The sequence below is a fragment of the Dendropsophus ebraccatus genome, chromosome 11, assembly GCF_027789765.1.
Source record: "Dendropsophus ebraccatus isolate aDenEbr1 chromosome 11, aDenEbr1.pat, whole genome shotgun sequence".
Taxonomy (NCBI): domain Eukaryota; kingdom Metazoa; phylum Chordata; class Amphibia; order Anura; family Hylidae; genus Dendropsophus; species Dendropsophus ebraccatus.
This window is the reverse complement of record NC_091464.1, coordinates 90410694-90438692: the sequence shown is the minus strand read 5'-3', so window position 1 is coordinate 90438692 and position 27999 is coordinate 90410694. Positions and strand designations below refer to the sequence as shown.

Here is a 27999-nt window from a genome sequence, read left to right as displayed (position 1 = left end):
GAAGAGACACAAGGTAAGAGAACGCTGCTGATTTATTACTGTACAAGCCAAGAGCAGCCGCCTGACTCTGAGATTCTTCACACCATCTTACATGTTATACAGGATGATATTAAAGTATTCATTGTTTTCCTCCTCATTGTCTTCACCTGATGATACGACTGGGGGAAGATTAGTTGTGCTTGATCGTATGGGATTCGCTCCTGATGTTGCGGGGCCGATATTGGAGTAGAAAACCTGAGAATTCTTCTTCTAAAAGATAAAATAAAATATATTGTGTAATGGTTGCATGACGATTCTGCCGCCCAACCCCAGGGCAAGAATAGTGCCCATCTGGTACCATAGTCCAGGGCAAGAATAGTGCCCATCTGGTACCATAGTCCAGGGCAAGAATAGTGCCCATCTGGTACCACATAGTCCAGGGCTAGAATAGTGCCTATTTGATACCATATTCCAGGGCAAGAATAGTGTCCATCTGGTACTATAGTCCAGGGCAAGAAGTGCCCATCTGGTCCCATACCCCAGGGCAAGAAAAGTGCCCATCTGGTCATATACCCCAGGGCTAGAATAGTGCCCATCTGGTTCCATAATCCAGGGCAAGAATAGTGCCCATCTGGTACCATAGGGATAGTGTCAATCCGAGGCCATACCCCAGGGCAAGAATAGTGCCCATCTGGTACCATACTCCAGGGCAAGAATAGTTTCCATCTGGTACCATAGTCCAGGATAAGAATAGTGCCCATCTGGTACCGTACTCCAGGGTAAGAATAGTGCCATTCTGGTATCGTACTCCAAGGTAAGAATAGTGCCCATCTGGTACCATACTCCAGGGTAAGAATAGTGCCCATCTGGAACTATACTCCAGGGAAAGGATAGTGCCCATCTGGTACCATACTCCAGGGTAAAAATAGTGCCCATCTGGTACCGTACTTCAAGGTAAAAATAGTGCCCATCTGGTACCGTACTTCAAGGTAAAAATAGTGCCCATCTGGTACCGTACTCCAGGGTAAGAATAGTGTCCATCTGGTACTGTACTCCAGGGTAAGAATAGTGCCCATCTGGTACCATACTCCAGGGTAAAAATAGTGCCCATCTGGTACCGTACTCCAGGGTAAAAATAGTGCCCATCTGGTACCGTACTTCAAGGTAAAAATAGTGCCCATCTGGTACCATACTCCAGGGTAAAAATAGTGCCCATCTGGTACCTTACTCCAGGGTAAGAATAGTGTCCATCTGGTACCGTACTCCAGGGTAAGAATAGTGACCATCTGGTACCGTACTCCAGGGTAAGAATAGTGCCAATCTGGTACCGTACTCCAGGGTAAGAATAGTGACCATCTGGTACCGTACTCCAGGGTAAGAATAGTGCCAATCTGGTACCTTACTCCAGGGTAAGAATAGTGTCCATCTGGTACCGTATTCTGGGTCACGCTGAGTCTTTGGATTCATCTTCATAGTAAAGGTCACCCTGGGTTAACTTGTTAACAGACAGTATATAACAGTGCCCTTCATGGCGCCACATATCACCTGGTATAGCAATGATTAATGCACTTTACCTTGTAACAGGAAATGCCAGCACTTATAGCAATGACCACCAGCAGGATCCCGAGTCCAGAGCCGATCCACAAATACCAATCATGTGTCCAAGAGTCCGGAGCTGGTGAGATGGAGAAGAGGGTCAGTAGTGGATTATAATAGGGGCGTTTTGGGCGGCAGCCCGGGGCCCTGAGCTCCTGGGGGGCCCATGACCACCCAAAAAGACTTTCAGTGGTGTACTGTCTCCTGGCTACACTTCCGCCATGATTTGCAAAAAATCACAGTTTTTTTATGGCAATTTTGCACAAATCAGGACATCATGACATTATCTATCCTGTACTATGAACGCCAGGCTAGTGCTGCCATAGTTACAGTGGGGTGGGGGGGCCCAGGCTTGGTGAACAGCCCGGGGCCTATGGTAAAGTTAATCCGCCCCTGAAGAGGGTACAATATCATACTGGGGTATGTGCATACTGGTGTAGACATGGTGTATCTAAGACATCATGTGTGGTACTTCTACTGAGGTGGTATCTGATGATCTGCTGTGTCTAATCCTATGGTGTGATACTGTCTGCTGACCTGCTGTATCTAATCCTATCATGCGTGATACTGCCTACTAACCTGCTGTATCTAACCTGATCATGTGTGATACTGCCTGCTGAGCTTCCCTAATGCTACGTTTACACTGAGCGATAATTCGCCCAATCGCGCAATTAGCGATTTCGAAATAACGATTTTTTTTTTTTATAACGATCAGTGTTTAGACGGAACAATATATCGTACAGAAAAATCTTTTGCGATCGTTTTCAATCGCTTAAGCCTATCTCGCACATAGGTTAAATCGGTGAAAGACACGGAACGATCTGCGAATTATTTGCTGTATCTAATGGTGCGTTTACACAGGCAGATTTATCTTTCAGATTTTTGAAGCCAAAGCTAGGAACAGACCATAAGCAGGGAACTGGTCATAAAGGAAAGACTGAGATTTCTCCCTTTTTCAAATCCATTCCGGGGTTTGGCTTCCAAAATCTGTCAGATAAATCTGTCTGTGTAAATGCACCATAAGCAGGGCCGTCTTACCCATTGGGCATGGTAGGCGGCTGCCCGGGGGCCCTTGCATCCTAGGGGGCCCCTGCCCTGTGACATATTCCCTGGCCGTTTAACTGGGAGTGCTCCTGATGAGTGCTGGCAGATACGTGCTGTGCACAGCTCGCTCTAGTGGCCGGAAGCTGCATTCTGCTTCCCGTCACTAGAGGTCTCTCTCACCCCTGCATTCCCGTGCGGAGCAGGAGAGTGACGTCACCAGCAGAGCCCTGAGAGGAAGGAGAAGCTGGAGGCCTGAAGCACAAAGCCTGAGTGAGTATGTGCTGATACCAGAGGGGGGAGGCTAGCTGGCAAGGAAGGTGTTAATCATGGGAGGGAGTGCTCTCTGCAGGTATGCAGACAGGGCTGTGGGTGAACTGGTAAACAGGGAGAGAGGGAGGAGGGGGGGGGGAGAATCGGGGGTGTAACACCTCTGAGTGTGTATATATATCTCCATTCAGTGTATACAGCAGTGTATTATATACTTATCTTCCTCCTGAGTGTGTATATATCTCCATTTAGTGTATACAGCAGTGTATTATATACTTATTATCCTCCTGTATGAGTGTATAAGTATCTCCATTCAGTGAATACAGCAGTGTATTATATACTTATCCTCCTGAGTGTGTATATATCTCTCCATTTAGTGTATTATATACTTATTATCCTCCTCCTGTATGAGTGTATATATCTCCCCATTCTGTGTAGGTATACAGCAGTGTATTATATACTTATTATCCCCCTCCTGTATGAGTGTAAATATCTCTCCATTCTGTGTAGGTATACAGCAGTGTATTATATACTTATTATCCCGATCCTGTATGAGTGTGTATATATCTCCCCATTCTGTGTAGGTATACAGCAGTGTATTATATACTTATTATCCCGATCCTGTATGAGTGTGTATATATCTCCCCATTCTGTGTAGGTATACAGCAGTGTATTATATACTTATCATCCTCCTGTATGAGTGTGTATATATCTCTCCATTCTGTGTAGGTATACAGCAGTGTATTATATACTTATTATCTTCCTGTATGAGTGTGTATATATCTCTCCATTCTGTGTAGGTATACAGCAGTGTATTATATACTTATTATCCTCCTCATGTATGAGTGTGTATATATCTCCCCATTCTGTGTAGGTATGCAGCAGTGTATTATATACTTATTATCCCCCTCCTGTATGAGTGTATATATCTCTCCATTCTGTGTAGGTATACAGCACTGTATTATATACTTATTATCCTCCTGTATGAGTGTGTATATATCTCCCCATTCTGTGAAGGTATACAGCAGTGTATTATATACTTATTATCCCCCTCCTGTATGAGTGTGTATATATCTCCCCATTCTGTGTAGGTATACAGCAGTGTATTATATACTTATCATCCTCCTGTATGAGTGTGTATATATCTCCCCATTCTGTGTAGGTATACAGCAGTGTATTATATACTTATTATCCTCCCCCTGTATGAGTGTGTATATATCTCTCCATTCTGTGTAGGTATACAGCAGTGTATTATATCCTTATTATCCTCCCCCTATATGAGTGTGTATATATCTCCATTCTGTGTAGGTATACAGCAGTGTATTATATACTTATTATCCTCCCCCTATATGAGTGTGTATATATCCCCATTCTGTGTAGGTATACAGCAGTGTATTATATACTTATTATCCTCCTGTATGAGTGTGTATATATCTCTCCATTCTGTGTAGGTATACAGCAGTGTATTATATACTTATTATCCCCCCTGTATAAGTGTGTATATATCTCCATTCTGTGTATGTATACAGCAGTGTATTATATACTTATTATCCTCCTCCTGTATGAGTGTGTATATATCTCCCCATTCTGTGTAGGTATACAGCAGTGTATTATATACATATTATCCTCCTCCTGTATGAGTGTGTATATATCTCCCCATTCTGTGTAGGTATACAGCAGTGTATTATATACTTATTATCCTCCTGTATGAGTGTATATATATATATCCCCATTCTGTGTAGGTATACAGCAGTGTATTATATACTTATCTTCCTCCTGTATGAGTGTGTATATAATCTCCATTCAGTGTATACAGCAGTATATTATATACTTATCCAATATACAGGGAAACAACACGGCTTATATATAGAGAAGGGCAAAACAACATGTCTCATATATACAGAGGAGCAACAACATGACTATTATATTATATATGAGAACCATGTTGTCTCCCTGTATACTGTATAATACAATATACAGGGATACAACATGGTTCATATATAATATAATAGTCATGTTGTTTTGCCCTTCTCTATATATATGAACCATGTTGTTTCCCTGTATATTGTATTATACAGTATACAGGGAGACAACATGGTTCTCATATATAATATAATAGTCATGTTGTTGCCCCTCTGTATATATGAGACATGTTGTTTTGCCCTTCTCTATATATAAGCCGTGTTGTTTCCATGTATACTGTATAATACAGTATACAGGGAGACAACATGGCGTATATGCAGAGGGACAGCAACATGTCTCATATATAGAGAGGGGCACCAATATATATTAATTAGGCTTTTACCCACCACCTGTATACCCCACATATACCTGTACCCCATATATATATGGTATGGTTGTACACATATATCACTATTATAGGCTATATAACCACCTACCTAGTGGTCCACCCTTATACCTGTATCTATATGGTAGATATACAGTATATGGCTAGGTTCAGACGCTGTAACTGTGCGGCTGTATTTGCAGCTGTAATTGTGCGGCGGTATTTTTGGTGGTTCGTGTGTATGCTTGGAAGTATAGGATATGCGGCTGCACAGTGCACACTATGTCTGAATCTACGGCCCTATCGTAAACGGTCCCGTAAAAAATAAACAAGACCATTGTTTGCGGCTGGAGATGCGGCCGAGGATTGACAGGCGGTCCGTACGGAGTACTTCAAAAATGGCCGGCAATGATGCCGAATGCCGATGCCTCTAATAGTTAATATATTAAATTAATAAAACACATTTTCTTTCTAATAAAGTCCCTTTCGTTGGTCAATAATTTATTTCTAACGAATCCATCATTTTGCAATTAAATATACTGTTAAAATAAATAGATATATGAATAAATGTATATTTATATATATATAATTTTTTGACAGTATATTTAATTGCACAATGATGGATTCGTTAGAAATAAATTATTGAACAAAGAAACTGTATTTATTTCAACGAAAATGTGTTTTGTTAATTAAATATTAATTAGTACAGGAAGCTCCATAAGCCGTTAATTCATATTCCCGGCAATAGAGCTTTCTGTACTAATCATCACTTTACTTTAATGAAAACATCAAATGTTTCTTCTAATTATGTTATCACAATAGCATTATTAGAAGAAACATTTAGAATTATATGTGCGCTCAGCTGATTGGCTGATCGGCTCAGCGCACATATAATGAGCCGGTCCGCAGTACAGTGACTTCATTGTGCTTCGGACCAGCGAAGAGGACACATCGGGGTGAGTATAGAGCTCTCCCCACCCCCTCCCCAGCACTGCACCCATCCTAGCAAGGAAGGGGGGTCACTTAACCCCTACCTTGCTGGGATGGGTGCAGTCTGACATCAGTCTGGCCCCCAGGGGGTTAAGGGGGATGCAATACATCCTCCCTTAACCCCTTGGGGGTCAGACTGTAAGCAGCGATCTGTAAAGATGCTGCATACTGTAAGGAGCACAACACCGCTCACAATGATGGGTGTTGTGCTCCTGTTTGTGTTTTTTTTGTGTGTTTCTCCCTTTTTGTTTTTCAGATATCGGTATCCTGGGGATTACGTCGGATTCCATGGACTACGTCGATGACCAGCGGTTGTTGTTTTAATTTTTTTAATAAAATGGTCAACGAGGGGTGTGGGGGTGTTTTTATTTGAATAAAAAAAATTTTAACTTGTGTGTTGTCTTTATTTCTTTACTTTATAGACTTAGTAGTGGAAGCCGTCTAATAGACGGAATCCATTACTAAGTTGGGGCCTAGTGTTAGCCGGTATAAAATGGCTAACACTAACCCCCTATTATTACCCCAGTACCCAATGCCACCAGGGGTACTGGGAAGAGCCGGGTGCCAGTGGTCCCGGAGCGTCAAAATTGGCGCTCCTGGACCGGGCGGCAGCAGGCTGGTAAGATTTAGGCTGGGGAGGGCCTAAACCAATGGCTCTTCCCACCCTGGTGTTACCAGGCTGCTGTCGTTTGGTTTTTAACCCGGCTGGTTATAAAAATAGGGGGGAACCTATGCGTTTTTTTTTTTATTATTTATTTATTTTAAAAACAAACGCATAGGGTCCCCCCTATTTTTATAACCAGCCGGGTTAAAAACCAAACGACAGCAGCCTGGTAACACCAGGGTGGGAAGAGCAATTGGTTTAGGCCCTCCCCAGCCTAAATCTTACCAGCCTGCTGCCGCCCGGTCCAGGAGCGCCAATTTTGACGCTCCGGGACCACTGGCACCCGGCTCTTCCCAGTACCCCTGGTGGCATTGGGTACTGGGGTAATAATAGGGGGTTAGTGTTAGCCATTTTATACCGGCTAACACTAGGCCCCGACTTAGTAATGGATTCCGTCTATTAGACGGCTTCCACTACTAAGTCTATAAAGTAAAGAAATAAAGACAACACACAAGTTAAAAAAAATTTTTATTCAAATAAAAACACCCCCACACCCCTCATTGACCATTTTATTAAAAAAATTAAAACAACCGCTGGTCATCGACGTAGTCCATGGAATCCGACGTAATCCCCAGGATACCGATATCTGAAAAACAAAAAGGGAGAAACACACAAAAAAAACACAAACAGGAGCACAACACCCATCATTGTGAGCGGTGTTGTGCTCCTTACATTATGCAGCATCTTTACAGATCGCTGCTTACAGTCTGACCCCCAAGGGGTTAAGGGAGGATGTATGGCATCCCCCTTAACCCCCTGGGGGCCAGACTGATGTCAGACTGCACCCATCCCAGCAAGGAAGGGGTTAAGTGACCCCCCCCTTCCTTGCTGGGAGGGGTGCAGTGCTGGGGAGGGGGTGGGGAGAGCTCTATACTCACCCCGATGTGTCCTCTTCGCTGGTCCGCAGCACAATGAAGTCACTGTACTGCGGACCGGCTCATTATATGTGCGCTCAGCCGATCAGCCAATCAGCTGAGCGCACATATAATTCTAAATGTTTCTTCTAATAATACTATTGTGATAACATAATTAGAAGAAACATTTGATGTTTAATTAAAGTAAAGTGATGATTAGTACAGAATGCTCTATGGCCGGGAATATGAATTAACGGCTTATGGAGCTTCCTGTACTAATTAATATTTAATTAACAAAACACATTTTCGTTGAAATAAATACAGTTTCTTTGTTCAATAATTTAATTCTAACGAATCCATCATTGTGCAATTAAATATACTGTCAAAAAATTAATATATATATAAATATACATTTATTTATATATATTTATTTTAACAGTATATTTAATTGCAAAATGATGGAATCGTTTACATTTAATTATTGAACAATAAAAGGGACTTTATTACAAAGAAAATGTGTTTTATTAATTCAATATATTAACCATGAGAGACATCGGCTATAGTGCAGAGGATCGCAAACCCCGGTAATAGCGATTCATGTAAACTGTTTCCCTGCTTTCCCAGATGCATCCAGAGGTGTTTGCATCACTTTCTTAACATTTTATTTCTTATTTTTAGTTGAACCAGATTTCCAAGTAAATGACCGTATGTTTTCAGCCGCATGTCTATTTTTTCCCACGGCCGGAGTTTCACCCGCACATTTACAGCCGCATAAAAAATACAGCCGCACAGTTACAACGTCTGAACCGACCTCCCAGGTGGTAACAGTGGCGGATTAAATGTACCCTGGGCCCCGGGCTGTCATCCCAACCTGCCCCCCCCCCCTGGGGTCAATCTGCCCACATTATAATCCGCTATTGCCCCACCCCACGCTGTCCCCAATAAACACTGCCTGCCTCCCCTCCCTGCTGGCCCCAATAAACATAATGTTTGGTCCCTTGCTGCTACCCCCAGTAAGCATTGTCCACCCCACCTCCACTGCCCCCAATAAACATATTGCCACCTGGTTTCCTGCTGTTGCCGCCCCTCCCCCCCAGGTCACAGCAGCACAGAGGTTGTCAGGAGAGGAGAGGGCTGATCTTATAGGGGAGGTCACAGCAGCACAGAGGTTGTCAGGAGAGGAGAGGGTTGATCTTATAGGGGAGGTCACAGGGTCACACCAGCACAGAGGATGTCAGGAGAAGAGGATGCTAATCCTATAGGAGAGGTCCCAGCAGCACAGAGGATGTTAGGAGAGGAGGGTGCTGATCTTATAGGAGAGTTCCCAGCAGAACAGAGGATGTCAGGAGAGGAGGGTGCTGATCTTATAGGAGAGTTCCCAGCAGCACAGAAGATGTCAGGAGAGGAGGGTGCTAATCTTATAGGAGAGGTCCCAGCAGCACTGAGGATGTCAGGAGAGAAGGGTGCTGATCTATAGGGGAGGTCACAGCAGCACAGAGGATGTCAGAAGAGGGGAGTGCTGATCTATAGGAGAGGTCCGAGCAGCACAGAGGATGTCAGGAGAGGAGGGCGCTGATCTATAGGGGAGGTCACAGCAGCACAGAGGATGTCAAGAGAGGAGGGTGCTGATCTTATAGGGGAGGTCACAGGGTCACAGCAGCACAGAGGATGTCAGGAGAGGAGGGTGCTGATCTATAGGGGAGGTTACAGCAGCACAGGGGATGTCATCTGGCCCCCTCTTCCCCCCTTATAGATGGTCCCCCTCTTCCCTCTCTTCCCCTTATAGATAGTCCCCCTCATTGCTGGCCCCCTCTTCCCTCTCCACCCCTTATAAATGGTCCCCCTCTTCCCTCCCTTATAGATGGTCCCCCTCTTCCCTCTCCCCCCCTTATAGATGGTCCCCCTCATTGCTGGCCCCCTCTTCCCTCTCCCCCCCTTAAAGATGGTCCCCCTCATTGCTGCCCCCCCTTATAGATGGTCCCCCTCATTGCTGCCCCCCCTATAAATGGTCCCCCTCATTGCTGCCCCCCCTAGATGGCCCCCCTTATTGCTGCCCCCCCTTTATAGATGGCCCCCCTAATTGCTGCCCCCCCCTTATAGATGGCCCCCCTCATTGCTGCCCCCCCCCCTTATAGATGGTCCCCCTCATTGCTGCCCCCCCCCTATAGATGGTCCCCCTCATTGCTGCCCCCCCCTTATAGATGGTCCCCCTCATTGCTGCCCCCCCTTATAGATGGTCCCCCTCATTGCTGCCCCCCCTTATAGATGGTCCCCCTCATTGCTGCCCCCCCCCTTATAGATGGTCCCCCTCATTGCTGCCCCCCCCCCCGCAGATAACACACACCAAAAAAACAACACAACAGTACTCACCTGCCATCCGTTCCCCCGTCGAGCCTCTCGGTCTGTCCCCGTCTGATGCGCGGCTGCCGGGGGTGTCCCGTCCTATCCCCGGCAGCGCGCGCATCACAGAGCTCCCTGTGCGCCGGAAGTCACAGCCACAGGCGCACGGGGAGCTCACTGACGCGCGGCCGGGGACAGGATGGGACACCTCCGGCAGCCGCGCATCAGACGGGGACAGATGGACTCTTGTGACCGCAAGCAAAATAATGCTTGCGGTCACAAGAGAGTCACCCGCAGTAGCGGATTATAATGTGGGCGGCGTGGCATGGGCCCCCCGGAGCCTCGGGCCCCGGGCGGGCGCCCAAACCGCCTATATTATAATCCGCCACTGGGTGGTAAGGTATATTGCCTATAATAGTGATATACTGTATGTGTGCAACATATTTGACGATCACTATTATAGGCAATATACCTTACTAGATAAGGGGGTTTTGATGGCGGCGGCCGCTGGGGGGGGCAATTCGCACCTCTGCCCAGGGGCCCATAATGCTGTTAAGACGGCCCTGACCATAAACCCATCATGTGTGGTAGTATCCAACAAGCTTCTGTGTCTTATCCCATCTGTGTGATACTGCCTGCTGTATCTAATCCTATCAAGTAAGGTACTGTCTGCAAATCTTATACAGTGGTACCTTGGTTTAAGAGTAACTTGGTTTAAGAGCGTTTTGGTTTAAGAGCTCACAGTTTTTCAAAATTGTGACTTGGTTTAAGAGCATTGCTTTGGTGTAAGAGCTCCCTGTACTGGGTGGGAGCGCGAGTGGAGGAGGGGCATGGTCTGCATAGCGAGGTCTACAGCCCTGTACTCTGACCCAGGAAGTCTCCCTCACCTTCCAAATCATAGCAGATCCACTTCAGGCTGGGACTTACATCAGAGGACAGGACGGTGGAGGTAATCTCTCCATAGCTGTAACCCCTCTCTCCCCGGACAGAGAGTTCTGCATGTATGTACCCACATCTGCCCTGCTCATTCCTTCATGCTCCCTGCAGTCTCTGTCCGCCTTTGTGTTTCCCATCCTCTCCATTACTGTACAGTAACTTACAATATCACAGATTCTGCTGTTTCTCATTGTTTGTTTCATTTGTTTTACATGTTATTGAGAATAATAAATCATTATTTTTGGGGTGTGGAACCAATTGTCTACATTTCAATAATTTCTTATGGGAAAATTTGCTTTGGTATAACAGTGGATTTGGATTACAAGTACGGCCCCAGAACGAATTATGCTCGTAATCCAAGGCACCAGTGTATAATAGTATCAATACAGCCTATAATACTGTCAACAGTGCAGCTATATCTAATGCTGTTGAGTGTGATACTGACTGCTGAGCTGATGTATCTAAGTCTTTCATAGAAGATATTGGGGGGAATTTATCAAACATGGTGTAAAGCGAAAGCTTTTAGATACTTACATGAAACCTGTAGGTAGATCTTGCCAGTAAACTTTCCATGTGGGAAGGTGTTGAAGACGCAGCAGTACTGGCCACTATCATTCCTGCTCACGCCTTGTATAGTAATCCCATAATGCTTTGCTAAGGAGATGCGATCGGAGAACTCCCTCAGCACTATTCCTTCTGTCTCATAGTTACTGACGTGAAAGGCGATGTGCACGTTGTTGCAGTAGTTCCAGTTGACCTGGGTGACTGTGGTGTCACCTATAAGGAGATGGCACTGCAGGGTGACGGTGCTGCCCTCTGTGGCCGTAATATTCTCAGCTCTCAGGATTGTTTCCGCTGACGCTCCTAGAAGTTAATAACAGTCGTAAATTATTCCCTGTAATGATGATGGAATATTCCTATTAGTGAACAGGTCAAGACTTCCTGTCTGGATGACCATAAACCTAAGTAGAGAGGTGGTCACAGGAAGTGCTGGCTGCAGCACCACAGACTGCCTCCCCGCAGTGCACAGGCCTGACCAGTCATAGAGAAAGCATCCTCCACCCACACACTAAGGGCCCTATTCCACCGGACGATTATTGTTCAGATTATCGTTAAATCGTTCGAATCTAAACGATAATTGCTCCGTTGAATAGCAGGTAACGACTAACGACCGAACGAGAAATCGTTGATCGTTTAATAAGACCTGGACCTATTTTTATCGTTGCTCGTTCGCAAAACGTTTGCATTGAATAAGAAGTCATTCGCATTAGTGCAGAACGCAATAGCGATGACAAGATGACTGCAAGAACAATCATAAGTAACGATTATTTTTTCATGTAAATGATTGAACGATTTCAGTTCTTTCGTAATAGCGGTCGTTTGGATCGTTTATCGTTAACGATTATGCGAACGATAATCGTCCCGTGGAATAGGGCCCTAAGAAAGTCTGTAGGCCCTGCGGCCACTAGCCAATCATAGAGAAAGACTGTGATTCCCATTGTATAGGTAATCCCCTCCCCATTAGGTAGAAGCCCCCAGAAGCAGGGCGCCTCCTGGTGCAATAAAAAAAGCAAAAGGGTTGTGTGTCTAGATCGTTAATAAGGCTCACTCACCTTGAAGAGTGGTGCAAATAATAGGCACAACTCTATGATAAACATCTATTGTCACTCATACGGCAACCGCAGCTGGCCCTCGGGTCGTCACCACCATTGGAGGGAAAAGGCATGCAGAAATATGATCCAACCACGGATCATCAGGACCAAATTGACCCCATGACAGGATTAGCGCAGGAAGCAGAAGCATGCTTGAAAAAGGCCTGTGATTCAATAGATAGGCCGAAACGTGTTGCTAGAATAAAATACCATCTTGAGTCACATTGGTGTACCAGCTTATGACTACAGCAGTATTCACACTCTGAACGCCTTCCTGCGCTAATCCTCTCATGGGGTCAATTTGGTCCTGATGATCCGTGGTCAGATCATATTTCTTCATCCCTAGTAGACAGATAATCCCCCCATTAGTAAAATACCTCCAGTAGACAGGTAATCCCACCATTAAAGGAGAAGTCCGACAAAAATTTTATTAAAGTATTGTATTGCCCCCCAAAAGTTATACAAATCCCCAATATACACTTATTACGGGAAATGCTTATAAAGTGCTTTTTTCCCTGCACTTACTACTGCATTAAGGTTTCACTTCCTGGATAACATGGTGATGTCACTTCCTGGATAACATGGTGATGTCACTTCCTGGATAAAATGGTGATGTCACTTCCTGGATAATGTGGTGACGTCACTTCCTGGATAACGTGGTGATGTCACTTCCTGGATAACATGATGATGTCACTTCTTGGATAAAATGGTGATGTCACTTCCTGGATAACATGGTGATGTCACCTCCTGGATAAAAATGGTGGTCACTTCCTGGATAACGTGGTGACGTCACTTCCTGGATAACATGATGATGTCACTTCTTCAATAAAATGGTGATGTCACTTCTTGGATAAAATGGTGATGTCACTTCCTGGATAACGTGATGATGTCACTTCCTAGATAACATGGTGATGTCACTTCCTGGATAACATGCTGATGTCACTTCCTGGATAACTTGGTGATGTCACTTCCTGGATAACATGGTGATGTCACTTCCTGGATAACTTGGTGATGTCACTTCCCGGATAACATGGTGATGTCACTTCCTGGATAACATGCTGATGTCACTTCCTGGATAACTTGGTGATGTCACTTCCTGGATAACATGGTGATGTCACTTCCTGGATAAAATGGTTTAGCACTAAGCTGTTTATAGCAGTGGTGCCTGCTTGGATATTATTATACACGATGAGTAAAAAGTGTATGTCATATAACGTTAGGCCCATCGCCCAAGGTAGAAGAAATAATCCTTTATTAGAGGAAGAGATTGGGGTGCACAATGGGGGATCTGACGGTTGGTGCTTCTCACGGACGGGTATTAACCCAAATAGATTGTAGATAGAAGACCCCATAACACTCTTTTAAATGCAAAGTGTACAAACGTTTATTGACAGCATCCGAGGGCAAGGCCAGATATATATGCAAAATTTCAACAACTTGGTGAAAATACAATGAAAAATTTTTAGGTTACTGATGGACGTTTCGACCCTAGTCAGGGTCCTTTTCAACGTCGCAGTGGCTGATTAAGATGGAGAGCGCTCCTGGCGTTGTCCTGGGGCATATTAAGCGATGTGTGAGGACTTCATACGCTCCAGGACAGCATGTTGTCAATAAACTTTTCTACACTTTGCATTAAAAAGAGTGCTACGGGGTCAGTATAAAGTACACGTACAAAGCCATCCCCAAACCATAAAAACATGTAAAACCACCCGAAACTAGAGGGACCCATGAAAGGACAAAAAGGTCCCTACAAACGAACGGCCCTTACAATAAAGAGATATACATGAATATATTATACCAAGTAAGTGCTACACTGCATAGGAGAAACAAATGGTATCAGTGGCAAGAAAAGCTACAAACGAAAGGTAATAATAATGGAAAAGAAATGAAGCCATGGGGGTGTAAGGGGCTCGGAGCTGCCCTACGCATTGCATCCCCATCCCAAAACTTTGACGTTTGTTTATTATTGCATGAATTGTTGGGCTGGAAACACACACTTTTTTGTCGTTGTTGTTTTTGCAGTTTGTGCTGAAACCAGAAGTGGATCAAACAGAGAAGAAAAGTACAAGTCCTCTCTTTATATTTTCCATCCAATTTGAATCCACTTCTGCTTTTGGCACAAACTTCAGTTGCAGTATTCTAAAAAACCTTTGTGTGTGTTTCCAGCCTAATACCACACACAGCCTGGGGACAAGAGGGGCGCTGTTTTTGGAATAAATCAGCTGTGCTATTACCCCCATACCAGCAGCCTAGTACTGCCAACCTGCTGACAGGAGCCCCTTACCAACAGAGGGCGCTCCAGCTATCAGAAGGGAAGCTGTGTGAACGGTTTGTGTCCATTTAACCCTTAGGCGACCTGGACGTACCCGTACGTCCAGGGCCGCCTCCATGTGTTCAGAGCGGGGCCGCGCTCTGAACCGCCGCAGTCCCGGCTGCAGCTCGTGGCCCGGGACCGCGGCTATCAGCCAGCACGGTCCGATTGTCATGCCCGCTAATAAAGTAATCAGATGCAGCTGTCAAAATTGACAGCTGCATCCGATTACTTGATGCAGCTGCTACCTGGTGTCTAGTGGGGTGAATCGCTCCTCCAGGACGTTGTCCCGGAGGAGCGATCCACACATCCTTCTCTGCTGGGGCTCAGCGCCGTAATGGCACTGATCCCGGCTCAGCACTCGATTGCTTCTGGCTGCAGCATAGATCTGTATGAGAGATCAGTGTATTTATACTAGAAGTCCCCCAGGGGGAATAACCCTAACCCCAGGGGGAATAACCCTAACCTCATGGGGAATAACCCTAACCCCAGGGGGCCTTCCAGTTTAAGTGTAAAAAAAAAAAAAAAAAAGTGTTATTATTAATAAAAAAAAGCCCTGAGACTTCAGGTTCCAGCGCGTATGGGATGGCAGCAGTGTGAGTGAGCTCCTCCACCCTCCGCTCATAATATCGCTCCCCGCTCTGACTCCTGACATTACCGGCCCTGCCGGACCACACCTCTGACTTCTCTAAGTGGCGAGGAGTCGGAGGCACCACTTCATTAAGCGGGGAACCAGTTATACACCTCCCCATAAGCCCTCCTTCATTTACCTCACAGCTCTGTCACAGGGACACCTAAGATGGCGCCGACACGAGGTGCTGCTGCTGAGGCACACACAGAGGAAACACATACCTCACAAACCCCAGTGCCGGACCTCTGTGACACCATAATACCAGGACTAAATATGTCTTGCAAGGCACTGGCAATTCAAGTGTCCAAGATGGTATTAAATGACATAAAATCCTCTCTTGAGGCCACTATAGTTTCCTCCCTAGCAACCATACAGGGAGATATAGCAACGCATACCTCACAGATTACTGAACTTCAGGAGAGAGTCAGCCTGTTAGAAGATGAAATACATTCTACAAAAATAAAACTACAACAGAATATGAATGTCACAGCTTCATTGCAAACAAAGACTGATGATCTAGAGAACCGCTCTAGGCGCAACAATTTACGTATTATAGGTTTACCTGAATCCATTCCAGCCATGCAATTACATGCTATATGTTCTCTAGAAATTCCCCAAGCCTTGGGTATCCCCGGTCACATTACTGTGGAAAGAGCTCACCGTGTGGGACCCCCACCAGTGAAACAAAAGCAAGATGCCAATCAAAAAGAACAGAAACCCAGACAAGTGATTGTCAAGTATCTGAATTATAATGATAAAAACAACATTTTACAAAGCTTTAAAAAATCTACAGTCGATGTTGCAATTCGTGGCCACAAAATCCTCATGTTTAATGACTACTCCGCAGCAGGGGTTCAAAAACGTAAAGCTTTCGCACACATTTGCTCAACATTGGTGAAAAATCAAATACGATTTGCTCTTCTTTATCCTGCCATACTGAAAGTTTTCAAATCGGATGGTTCAGCCTCTCTTTACAGTTCTCCTGAGGAAGCCATTTCTTCCCTTAAAGATGTAAAGGGTCTCACTCCACCTATCCAAGACAAGCACAAGAGACGACGTTTGGATGGTCCTACTGACACGGTAGAAAAAATGGAATGATTATGAACTCCACCTCTATTCTGTTGGACGCTATGCTGCTCATTAAAACTGAGTATTTTTTCTCTATTTAGCCCTATATATGTTGACTAAATACTATATTAGGGACACCTTGTTACTACATTATTATTTTCTTTAGTCTAGGTAGTAATGCATTTGGTGGTGTGTGTGTCTGTGTGTAAGTATGTATTTATGTATTTATATATGTATATGTGTGTGTGCATGTATATGTATGTATATGTATAATTCCACCTTGCATGGTTTTAGGTTTAAGTACAACTTCTTTAAGTACTAATCATTATATACTGGCTCTTCCTTTTATTTTATTTTATTTATTTGCTTCCCTGTGACAACTCACACATTTCTCAGGAGGGTAGGGATGTGTATGTCTTTAATTTTAATATATACTCATGTAGTGGAGCGGAGGTTGATGTGACCTCTCCACCAGTTATTTCTTTCTCTATATTTCTTCTCCATAATGCGGAGTTTGCGAATGCTCCGAACATTGGACAATACGAAAAAAGTGAAGTCCACATCTAACTTTATTCGCTTAGTTTATATTGTTAACTGTTTTATTCTTAGGTATATCACCTTTAGTTTGTCTGAAAATGCTACATGCTATCCTCTTTTTCTGCCTGAAAGGGTTACCCACTATGTTATTGTGCTTCCAGGGTCTCTTCTTAACACCTCCTCTTCTATAAATATTGTATGAAATTAATCACTTGGAATGTTAAGGGACTACGTAACACTTGGAATGTTAAGGGACTACGTTCCCCATCTAAGAGGACTTCTATACTGAAACACCTTAAGAGACTTAGGGCCGATATAGTATTATTGCAAGAAACACATTTAACTGAATTGGATTATTTCAGACTCAAACGTTTTTGGGTGGGTGCTGTTTATGGTTCACCAGCTATTAACCGTAAAGGCGGGGTAGTTATTCTTACACATAAAAATTTAGCCTGTACGGTATTATCTCAATATCAAGATGATGAAGGCAGGATATGTCATCTTCTTATTGACACTCCAGCGGGCAAATATAGCATATATAACGTCTATGGTCCCAACACTCAGAGACCTGATTTTTTTTTTAAATTGGAAAACCTCATTCTGCAAGATGACAATAATCTTAAAATATTTGGTGGAGACCTAAATACTGTTCTTAATACAACTGAAGATAGAAAAAGAACTAAGACCCCTACTGTATATACTTCCTCAGATAATATTTTATCCAACTTCCTTAATTCTACCTCCCTATCTGATTCTTGGCGTCATCTACACCCAGATGGTAGAGAATACTCTTTTTACTCACTCCCAAACTGCCTGGTCAAGAATAGACTACTGTTTAGTGTCACCGGACTCTCTTGGCAGAGTAGAAGACTCTGAAATTCATGATATAGTCATTTCGGATCACTCCCCTGTTAGCAGGCCCGCTCCTGCCATGAGGCAGACTGAGGCGGCAGCTCCTGTGTTCCTGCAGGGGGCGGCACAATCTTCTCTGCCACTGTCATTTTAGTGAAGTTAAACTTCACTAAAATGACAGCAGTCCCGACCCCTATCAGTGCTGAGTGCTTGGCCGCCCCCTGCCGCCCTCCCCAGGAACTGCCGGGCTACGTCTCTCTGATGTGTGACGTCACCCGGCAGTCTTCCTGAGGATTGGGTAGGAGCATGAACGGACGGCCACAGCGGCTCCACATGTTGATCCCTCCTCCTCCTCCCCAGTACTAGTGAGTATAACAACGAGGGAAAGGGGGGAGGCTGGTGGCTGAGGGTCATGATTGTTTGTAAGGGGGAAGGGGGAGGGTCTGGAGGGGGGGGGGGGGGGGTCCCGACAATTGGGGGTGGGGGAGCAGGTCTAAGACCCAGGAGGGAGCCATGTGCCAGGTCTGTAGCTCTGGGATTACAACTGTGTGGTTCTCTGTGTGGATGTGTGAGCTACAGGCAGTGCAGTGTGCTTATAGGAGAGTGTGCACACTGAAGAAAGCACATAATCCGTCTTTGTGACAACAGACTGATAATAGCAGCAAACACAAGACTCGGCTCCTCCAGCAAGTTGTATCCTGTCAGTGTGCGCTCCCCCTCCTCCTGCCTGTGCTGGACTCCAGCCCCTTCATTACTATAGTGTACAGACTGGGGCACAGTGCTGGAGGTGGTGGTATATAGCAGCACATGTGATATATACTGTATATGTACACTGGGGCATAGTGCTGGAAGTGGTGGTATATACTGTATATGTACACTGGGGCATAGTGCTGGAGGTGGTGGTATATACTGTATATGTACACTGGGGCATAGTGCTGGAGGTGGTGGTATATAGCAGCACATGTGATATATACTGTATATGTACAGACTGGGGCATAGTGCTGGAGGTGGGGGTATATAGCAGCACATGTGATATATACTGTATATGTACACTGGGGCATAGTGCTGGAGGTGGTGGTATATAGCAGCACATGTGATATATACTGTATATGTACAGACTGGGGCATAGTGCTGGAGGAGGTGGTATATAGCAGCACATGTGATATATACTGTATATGTACTCTGGGGCATAGTGCTGGATTTGGTGGTGGTATATAGCAGCACATGTGATATATACTGTATATGTACACTGGGGCATAGTGCTGAAGGTGGTGGTATATAGCAGCACATGTGATATATACTGTATATGTACACTGGGGCATAGTGCTGGAGGTGGTGGTATATAGCAGCACATGTGATATATATACTGTATATGTACTCTGGGGCATAGTGCTGGAGGTGGTGGTATATACTGTATATGTACACTGGGCATAGTGCTGGAGGTGGTGGTATATAGCAGCACATGTAATATATACTGTATATGTACTCTGGGGCATAGTGCTGGAGGTGGTGGTATATAGCAGCACATGTGATATACAGTATACTGTATATGTACAGACTGGGGCACAGTGCTGGAGGTGGTGGTATATAGCAGCACATGTGATATATACTGTATATGTACAGACTGGGGCATAGTGCTGGAGGTGGTGGTATATACTGTATATGCACACTGGAACATAGTGCTGGAGGTGGTGGTATATAGCAGCACATGTGATATATACTGTATATGTACAGACTGGGGCATAGTGCTGGAGGTGGTGGTATATAGCAGCACATGTGATATATACTGTATATGTACACTGGGGCATAGTGCTGGAAGTGGCCCCTAGTGTACATGTATATCCACTTGTGCTGCTATAAATCACCTGAGAAGCTGAGGTGTATGATGAGGTTCTGCAGCAGCTGAGGTGTGTATGATGAGTTTCTGCAGCAGCTGAGGTGTGTATAATGAGGCTGTGCAGCAACTGAGGTGTAGTGTGAGGTTCTGCAGCAGATGGGGTGTGTATGATGATGAGATTCTGCAGCAGCTGAGGTGTAGTGTAAGGTTCTGCAGCAGATGGGGTGTAGTATGAGGTTCTGCAGCAGCTGAGGTGTGTATGATGAGGTTCTGCAGCAGCTGAGGTGTAGTGTGAGGTTCTGCAGCAGATGGGGTGTAGTATGAGGTCCTGCAGCAGCTGAGGTGTAGTATGTGGTTCTGCAGCAGATGGGGTGTAGTATGAGGTTCTGCAGCAGATTGGGATGGAGTACGATGCTTTGCAGCAGCTGAGGTGTAGTATGAGGTTCTGCAGCAGCTGAGGTGTGTATGATGAGGTTCTGCAGCAGATGGGGTGTAGTATGAGGTTCTGCAGCAGCTGAGGTGTAGCGTGATGTTCTGCAGCAGCTGAGATGTGTGATGAGGTTCTGCAGCAGCTGAGCTGTATGACGAGGTTCTGCAGCAGCTGAGCTGTATGATGAGGTTCTGCAGCAGCTGAGCTGTATGAGGTTTTGCAGCAGCTGAGGTGTAGTGTGAGGTTCTGCAGCAGCTGAGGTGTAGTATGTGGTTCTGCAGCAGATGGGGTGTAGTATGAGGTTCTGCAGCAGCTGAGGTGTAGTATGAGGTTCTGCAGCAGATTGGGATGGAGTATGATGCTTTGCAGCAGCTGAGGTGTAGTATGAGGTTCTGCAGCAGCTGAGGTGTGTATGATGAGGTTCTGCAGCAGATGGGGTGTAGTATGAGGTTCTGCAGCAGCTGAGGTGTAGCGTGATGTTCTGCAGCAGCTGAGATGTGTGATGAGGTTCTGCAGCAGCTGAGGTGTAGTATGAGGTTCTGCAGCAGCTGAGCTGTATGATGAGGTTCTGCAGCAGCTGAGCTGTATGAGGTTTTGCAGCAGCTGAGGTGTAGTGTGAGGTTCTGCAGCAGATGGGGTGTAGTATGAGGTTCTGCAGCAGCTGAGGTGTGTATGATGAGGTTCTGCAGCAGCTGAGGTATAGTATAAGGTTCTGCAGCAGATGGGGTGTAGTATGAGGTCCTGCAGCAGATTGGGCTGTAGTATGAGGTTCTGCAGCAGCTGAGGTGTGTATGATGAGGTTCTGCAGCAGCTGAGGTGTAGTATGAGGTCCTGCAGCAGATTGGGCTGTAGTATGAGGTTCTGCAGCAGCTGAGGTGTGTATGATGAGGTTCTGCAGCAGATGGGGTGTAGTATGAGGTTCTGCAGCAGCTGAGGTGTAGCGTGATGTTCTGCAGCAGCTGAGATGTGTGATGAGGTTCTGCAGCAGCTGAGCTGTATGACGAGGTTCTGCAGCAGCTGAGCTGTATGATGAGGTTCTGCAGCAGCTGAGCTGTATGAGGTTTTGCAGCAGCTGAGGTGTATTGTGATGTTCTGCAGCAGATGGGGTGTATGATGAGGTTCTGCAGACCATCATAATACACAATGAGAAAATAATTAGTAAATAGTACACAATTGATGGGGGGGGGGGGGGGGGCATTTAATTTTTTTGCCTCAGGCAGCAGAAAAGCTAGAAACGGCCCTGCCTGTTAGTTTACAATTAAGAGACATTTTTCAGAAGGGATCCGATATTATTTGGAGATTTCCTTCTCATTTAGCTAATGATGAATCATTTATCAAACTATTAAAAAAATGGTGGTCAGACTTCTATTCTAACAATGCTCAACATACACAATCCTCAATACTTTTCTGGGAGACTGCAAAAGCAGTTCTAAGAGGCCAAATAATTTCTTATGTGGCTGCCCAGAAACGTGAAGCACGTAAAAACTATCTTCAACTTTCCCAAGATCTGCGCTCTACATACACTCTTTTCCTGTCTTCCCCTACAGATGACAATAAATCTAAATGGACAGCAGCTAGACAAGCTTACGAAATTGCACAGGAAAAGCTCAATACTATATATAGAGATTAATACATATCCCGTTTATTCCGCTATGGTAATAAATCAGGGAAAATGTTAGCTAACCTTGCTAAAGGACGTCGACCTACTACACATATCCCTGCTCTCAAAGATACAGCGGGTAATATACAAAAAGATCCTAAAGTCATATCACAACTTTTACAACAATTTTACCGCTCACTATATTCCAAAGATAGGCTTGATCTAGCTGCTGGTAAGAACTTTCTAGAGCCATTAACTCTACCGTCTCTTGATACACCTTCTCTTGATTCTCTCAACGCCCCAGTCACATTGGAGGAAATTACTGCCACTATCTCTACACTTAAAAATAACAAAGCTCCAGGCCCTGATGGCTATAGTGCAGAATTTTATAAATCTATGTCTTCTGTCATCTCCCCCACTCTTCTTTCTACTTTCCAAACTATTCTGACTGACCATCACATGCTCCCCTCGGGAGATACTGCATATATCAAAATACTACATAAACAGGGGAAGGATCCGACATCTCCTAATTCGTACAGGCCAATCTCTTTAATAAATGTAGACCTAAAATTGTTGGCAAAGATTATGACCAATAGGTTGGCAGACATCCTACCATCACTAATAGGCAGCCATCAAGTTGGCTTTATAAAAGGACGTTCTGGTGTCACTAATATAAGAACGGTACTAGCGGCCCAGTCTGGTGTCCAATCTGGGGGTCGTTCCAGCCACTCTCCAGGTCTGTTGGCAATTGACGCCGAAAAGGCTTTTGATAATATCAGCTGGGAGTGGCTGGACATGACCTTAACAAAATTTGGTATCACAGGTCAATTCAAAGATTTTATTTCCACAATATACACATCTCCGAAAGCTAGAATTCATACCCCGGGTTTCCTTTCAGATAGCTTTCCCTTACAAAAAGGTACCAGACAGGGTTGCCCCCTATCCCCTCTATTGTTCAATTTGGCGATGGAGCCTCTTGCTAGATATCTTATTTCTTCTGACTTTTTCTCAGGCATACAGGTTGGTTCCCAAATCATCAAAGTTACATGCTTTGCTGATGATACTTTAATATATTTACATAACCCAGATCTACATGTTTCGGCAGTATTAGATGCCTTAAAATTTTTTGGTTCCTTCTCTGGGTATAGAATCAATATACATAAAAGTCAACTTCTTTACCTAACTCCACATAAGAGGTCTACTTCGGGTCCTGCGGGGGTCTCCATCGCTAAATCCTATATTACTTATCTTGGAATCCAGATTGGCAGAACTCCCTCCTCACTATATTCCCTGAACTATCGCCCTATAATTAAGAGAATAAAACAAGATCTCCAGAGATGGGAATCTCTACCATTAATTCTAGGCCGTACCCACTTAATCAAAATGATGTGTTTTGGAAAACTGTTATATCCAATGCAAACAATACCCCTTTTACTCAAACATTCTGACGTTTCCCTACTCCAATCATATTTCACTAAATTTATTTGGCAATCAAAGAGACCTCGTATTGCCTATTCCACTCTCTGTCTCTAAAGGTGGCGCTCAATGCCCAGATATTAGATTATATAATTTAGCCGCTCTCTTTCGCCATGCTAAAGATTGGATTATGGACACGTCATATTTCTCCAATATTTTAATTGAGAAAGCTTTAGCAGCACCTTGGCCTTTACCCACCCTGCTACATGCTAAATTACCAGAACTACCCCCAAAAATTAAGAGAAGTGTTATCTTTAAAGGACAACTCCGGCGGGACCCCCCCCCCCAAAAAAAAAAAAACCACAGACACAAACAGACACCATACTCACCATCCCTCTGGTGACGATCGCCACTCCAGACGCCCGCCGTCCGCCTCACCGTCACCTGCGTCCGCCGTCCAGCGATGTCTCTTGCTTCCGGGTCCATGAGAGAGAAAAGGCTGCCAGTGCGCTTGCGCACCGGCAGCCTTTTCATTGGCTGGAGCGCATCACATGGCTTCCAGCAAGCTCAGCCAATCAGGGCTGAGCAAGCTGGAAGCCATGTGATGCGCTCCAGCCAATGAAAAGGCTGCTGGTGCGCATGTGCACCAGCAGCCTTTTCTCTCCCATTCACTCTCAATGAAGACGCCGAAGAGGAAGAAGACCCGGACCGCCCCCGAGCTCTGACTTCACCCGACACCAGAGAAGAGGACCGTGACGATTGTAATAGGTAATGTATACATTCTTTAACTTCCGGGGTGGGGGGTCGGGGGTCGGAAAGTGGGGGAAGGGGGCCAGACCGGGTATTTAACCACATTACAAAGTTATATAACTTTGTAATGTGTGTTAAATAAGCCAAAAAAATTTTTCGCAGGAGTTGTCCTTTAAAGACACCATTGCCACATGGAAGGCGATACGAAAATTATATGGTTTACCCTTTTGCCTATCGAAAAGATTTCCTCTGTGGCATTCACCACTTTACCCACCTGACTCAGACAAATTGGACTACTCAGAGTGGCAGAGTGCACATGTTTCTTCTGTTGGGGATCTGCTGGATACTAATTCCAACACTTTCTTATCATGGGATATCGTCAGAACACAATTTAAATTGTCTTCATTTCATTTACCTCAATACGATTCTCAATACTTCCAGAGTGCGGGACATAGCAGAAGCAGAAAGTGATGTAGAATTTGATAATCTATTCCCAACACCACCGGTTCATAATTCTTTATCACATACATATGGAGAACTTAGATCACGCTCTCAAAAGAATTTATCTAGACAAATTTTTTTCAAAAAATGGTCCTCCGTAATTTTTTCAGAGGATCTGACCCAACAAATATTGAGAGGATCTCAACTAGTGCATTCTGCCACTCCTAATGTGGTTCTACGTGAAATACATTTCCGCTTTATACACAAGGCTATACATGCCTTTAATATTCCTTTTTCCAACTCCCACACTTCTCACATAAACAGTTGCCCGAAATGTTCACTTCCTAAAGCAGACTTGTACCATTGTGCCTGGGCCGGCACGCGAGTGCAGGAATATTGGGACTCTGTGCGGCTCTATCTTTTGTCCACTTGGGGCCATGCCATACCACTTCTCCCTCTTAGTTATCTTTTTCATTTTATTGATATAGACTCTACTACTCCCTCTCCTAAATTACTTACTTTTAAAGGAATTCATTTAACTCTATTAGTTTCCCTGAAATGTTTAATAAGACACTGGATACTGGATACTCTACCAGACATTTCTGAGGTAATCTCCGCTCTGATCTTTCATTGGGAACTTTTGGATGTATTGCGCACCAAAGAAAAATCAACAAAAACATTTATGTCCAAATGGACACAATTTCTAATTCATGATTTTACTACAGAAGAGAGAGACTCTGTCATTAATCAGTTTAAGGACACTGATTGGTATTGCATGGCCGCCCAAAAGGGAACTCTGGGAGCACTCCAAATATCTTAAGCTTTTCCCTTTCTCTGTTAAAGACAATTCTCTCCATTCTATTGGTAGCATATTGGATTATCTGACATCTATACCATGTTTTACGGTGATATTATAGGTTACTGTTTTTCTACTTATGTTTTTGGTAAGACTACGTTGTATTGTATATGATAATATATCTTTTAAGGTTATTACAAAGGCTCATTGTATCTGTATGATATTGTAAACATACAATCCTTTGTTGCCTGTGAGCGACTTTCTTTTTGAATATGTAATGAATTTTCAATATGTATGTTCAAATATTACATAAGCCACTAATAAAATATCGTTTATAAATAAAAATAAAAAAGCCCCCTCCCCTAATAAAAGTAAGATTCACCCCACTTTTCCCATGTTATAAATAAATAAATAAACATGTTTGCTATCGCCGCGCGCGTAATCGCCCGAACTATTAATTAATCACATTCCTGATCTCGCACGGTAAACGGCGTAAGCACAAAAAAATCCCAAAGTGCAAAATTGCGCATTTTTGGTCGCATCAAAGCCAGAAATTTTTTTATACAAAAGTGATCAAAAAGTCGTATATGCACAATCAAGGTACCGATAAAAAGTACACGTCATGGCGCAAAAAATGACACCTCACACAGCCCCATAGACCAAAGGATATACGCGCTATAAGCCTGGGAATGGAGCAATTTTAAGGAACGTATACAGTATTTGTTAACAATGGTTTGAATTTTTTACAGGCCATCAGATACAAGAAAAGTTATACATGTTATATATCGTTGTAATCGTAACAACTTGAGGAACATGCATAACATATCAGTTTTACCCCAGGGTGAATTGGCCCGTCCTCTAAGGGTTAAGTAAGAAAAGTAAAAAAGAAAAAACAATTTTGAAAAAATAAATAAAGGTAAATAAACTATTTATAGAAATATCCATAACTGGAGTCACTGAGGTGCTAAATTATCTCGCTTAAAAAAAAAAAAAAAAGATTTTTTTTGGCTTGCAGTAATGTCGCCCTTTTTGCCGATTGTTCTGAAAATGCAAGAAAAATGGGGCAGTCCTGCAGTGATTTGGCACCCCAGAACCCCAGGATGTTATGGCAACGTGTGATCGGGGGTGGATGTTACTCCTCACCAGAAAAAGGGCGACTGAAAACGTATTAATATTAATGAAACTAATGAGCGGATCTATGGCTGCTCACAGCTGAGGGTTTGGTACAATTACATCCAGTCCATACGCAATGTATCAGGGCTGGTAAGGCTCTGTTCACATCACGCTTCAGCTCAGACATGATAGGAAGCAATCTGGTCATCTTACAGACAATTGTACCAAACCCTCAGCTCCGTCTATGGATGTGAGCTCCAGTTGCAGCCAGTGAGCAGAGGAGATGATGATGATGAAGATGATGATGATGAGGGACTGGAGCACAAAGTATAGCAGAAAGTTATAGAACGTTATAAAACTTTGCTTGTCTGTAACCCCTTAATGCCTGGACTCACCTATGATGACGAGGAGCAGAAGTCTCATCTGCAGAGCGAAGCCCCTCATTGTGGCATAGTACAGGGGGTTGGGGGTCTCACTTACTTCATGAGACACAAGAGAAGTGTGCGGGGGAAGTGACTACTGTGTCCAGTCTGTATAGAAGAGGAAACAGAAACCACACGTGAAGGGGGCGGGGTCTGATATTTACATGTAACATAATAACACACAGATAGTAGTGATGTAACTGCAGTACCTGGCGCAATAAGCCCCAAGCCGTGACTCTCTAACTGCTGCAAAGCTACAACTCCCAGCATGCAATGACTTTGCAGCATCCTATCAATGCATTCTGTTATTTAAAGGGGTACCCAGGTGATTTTTTTTTTTCTTTCAAATCAACTGGTGTCAGAAAGTTATATAGATTATTCAATATAACTAGTGTATTCTTTCCAGTCTGACACAGTGCTCTCTGCTGCCGCCTCTGTCCATGTCAGGAACTGTCCAGAGCAGCAGCAAATCCCCATAGAAACCTCTCCTGCTCTGGACAGTTCCTGACATGGACAGAGGTGGCAGCAGAGAGCACTGTGTCAGACTGGAGAGAATGCACCACTTCCTGCAGGACATAAAGCAGCTGATAAGTACTGGAGGAATGGAGATTTTTATATAGAAGTAATTTACAAATCTATATAACTTTCTGACACCAGTTAATTTGAAAGAGATTTGTTTTATCTGGAGTACCCCTTTAACACAAGGATGGGGAACTTTTGTCCTCCAGCTATTGCAAAACTACAACTCCCAGCATGCCCTTGACAACCTTTGGAGCATCTCACAATACATTCTATGCCTTAACCTGTAGCTCTCTAGCCTAGTGAGTGGCACTATGTGAGTCCACCATGGATCGCCACCAATAGGCCTGAGCTCTGGCTACAGAAAGTGTAGGCCAAGATGGGGTCATAACTTTAGGAGGTTCAAAGTCAGTAACCAGCAAGGTTCAAGGGTCACCAGAATAGGTTTATAATCCATACCCATGCAGCAAGGACTGAAGAGCCTGCTGCAGCAGGGGGTGTGAAAGCTCAGGTAGATCTATGAGGGGGGGAAATGCCCTGAGATGAGGCGCTCTGTGCCCCTATGGAGTTCCACCTTTCTGAGAACATACAGTCTATGGGGGAGATATATGTCTTATAGTAAGATTCTCTCTGTTGCCCATAGCAACCAATCACAGTCCAGCTTTCA

At 44.4% G+C, this 27999-nt stretch overlaps 1 protein-coding gene across 1 annotated transcript; it reads right to left on the bottom strand.

Moving 5' to 3' along the window:
* Positions 1-14: 14 nt before the first annotated feature.
* On the bottom strand, positions 15-27950 carry TIGIT (T cell immunoreceptor with Ig and ITIM domains). Its single transcript, XM_069945332.1, has 5 exons — positions 27792-27950; positions 26787-26921; positions 11492-11821; positions 1554-1654; positions 15-249 (listed from the first exon to the last, which is right to left on the bottom strand). The coding sequence occupies exons 2-5, from the start codon at positions 26833-26835 to the stop codon at positions 88-90; spliced, it is 642 nt and encodes a 213-aa protein (XP_069801433.1). The 5' UTR covers positions 26836-26921; positions 27792-27950; the 3' UTR covers positions 15-87.
* Positions 27951-27999: the final 49 nt, after the last annotated feature.

Bases quoted from the DNA above. Each gene is read 5' to 3' on its own strand.
- TIGIT (XM_069945332.1), bottom strand. From the start codon at position 26,835: ATGAGGGGCTTCGCTCTGCAGATGAGACTTCTGCTCCTCGTCATCATA. The intron at 11,822-26,786 runs GTGAGTCCAGGC...ATTAACTTCTAG, and splicing joins TCTGCTCCTCGTCATCATAG to GAGCGTCAGCGGAAACAATC. The intron at 250-1,553 runs GTAAAGTGCATT...TTTATCTTTTAG, and splicing joins CTGGCATTTCCTGTTACAAG to AAGAAGAATTCTCAGGTTTT.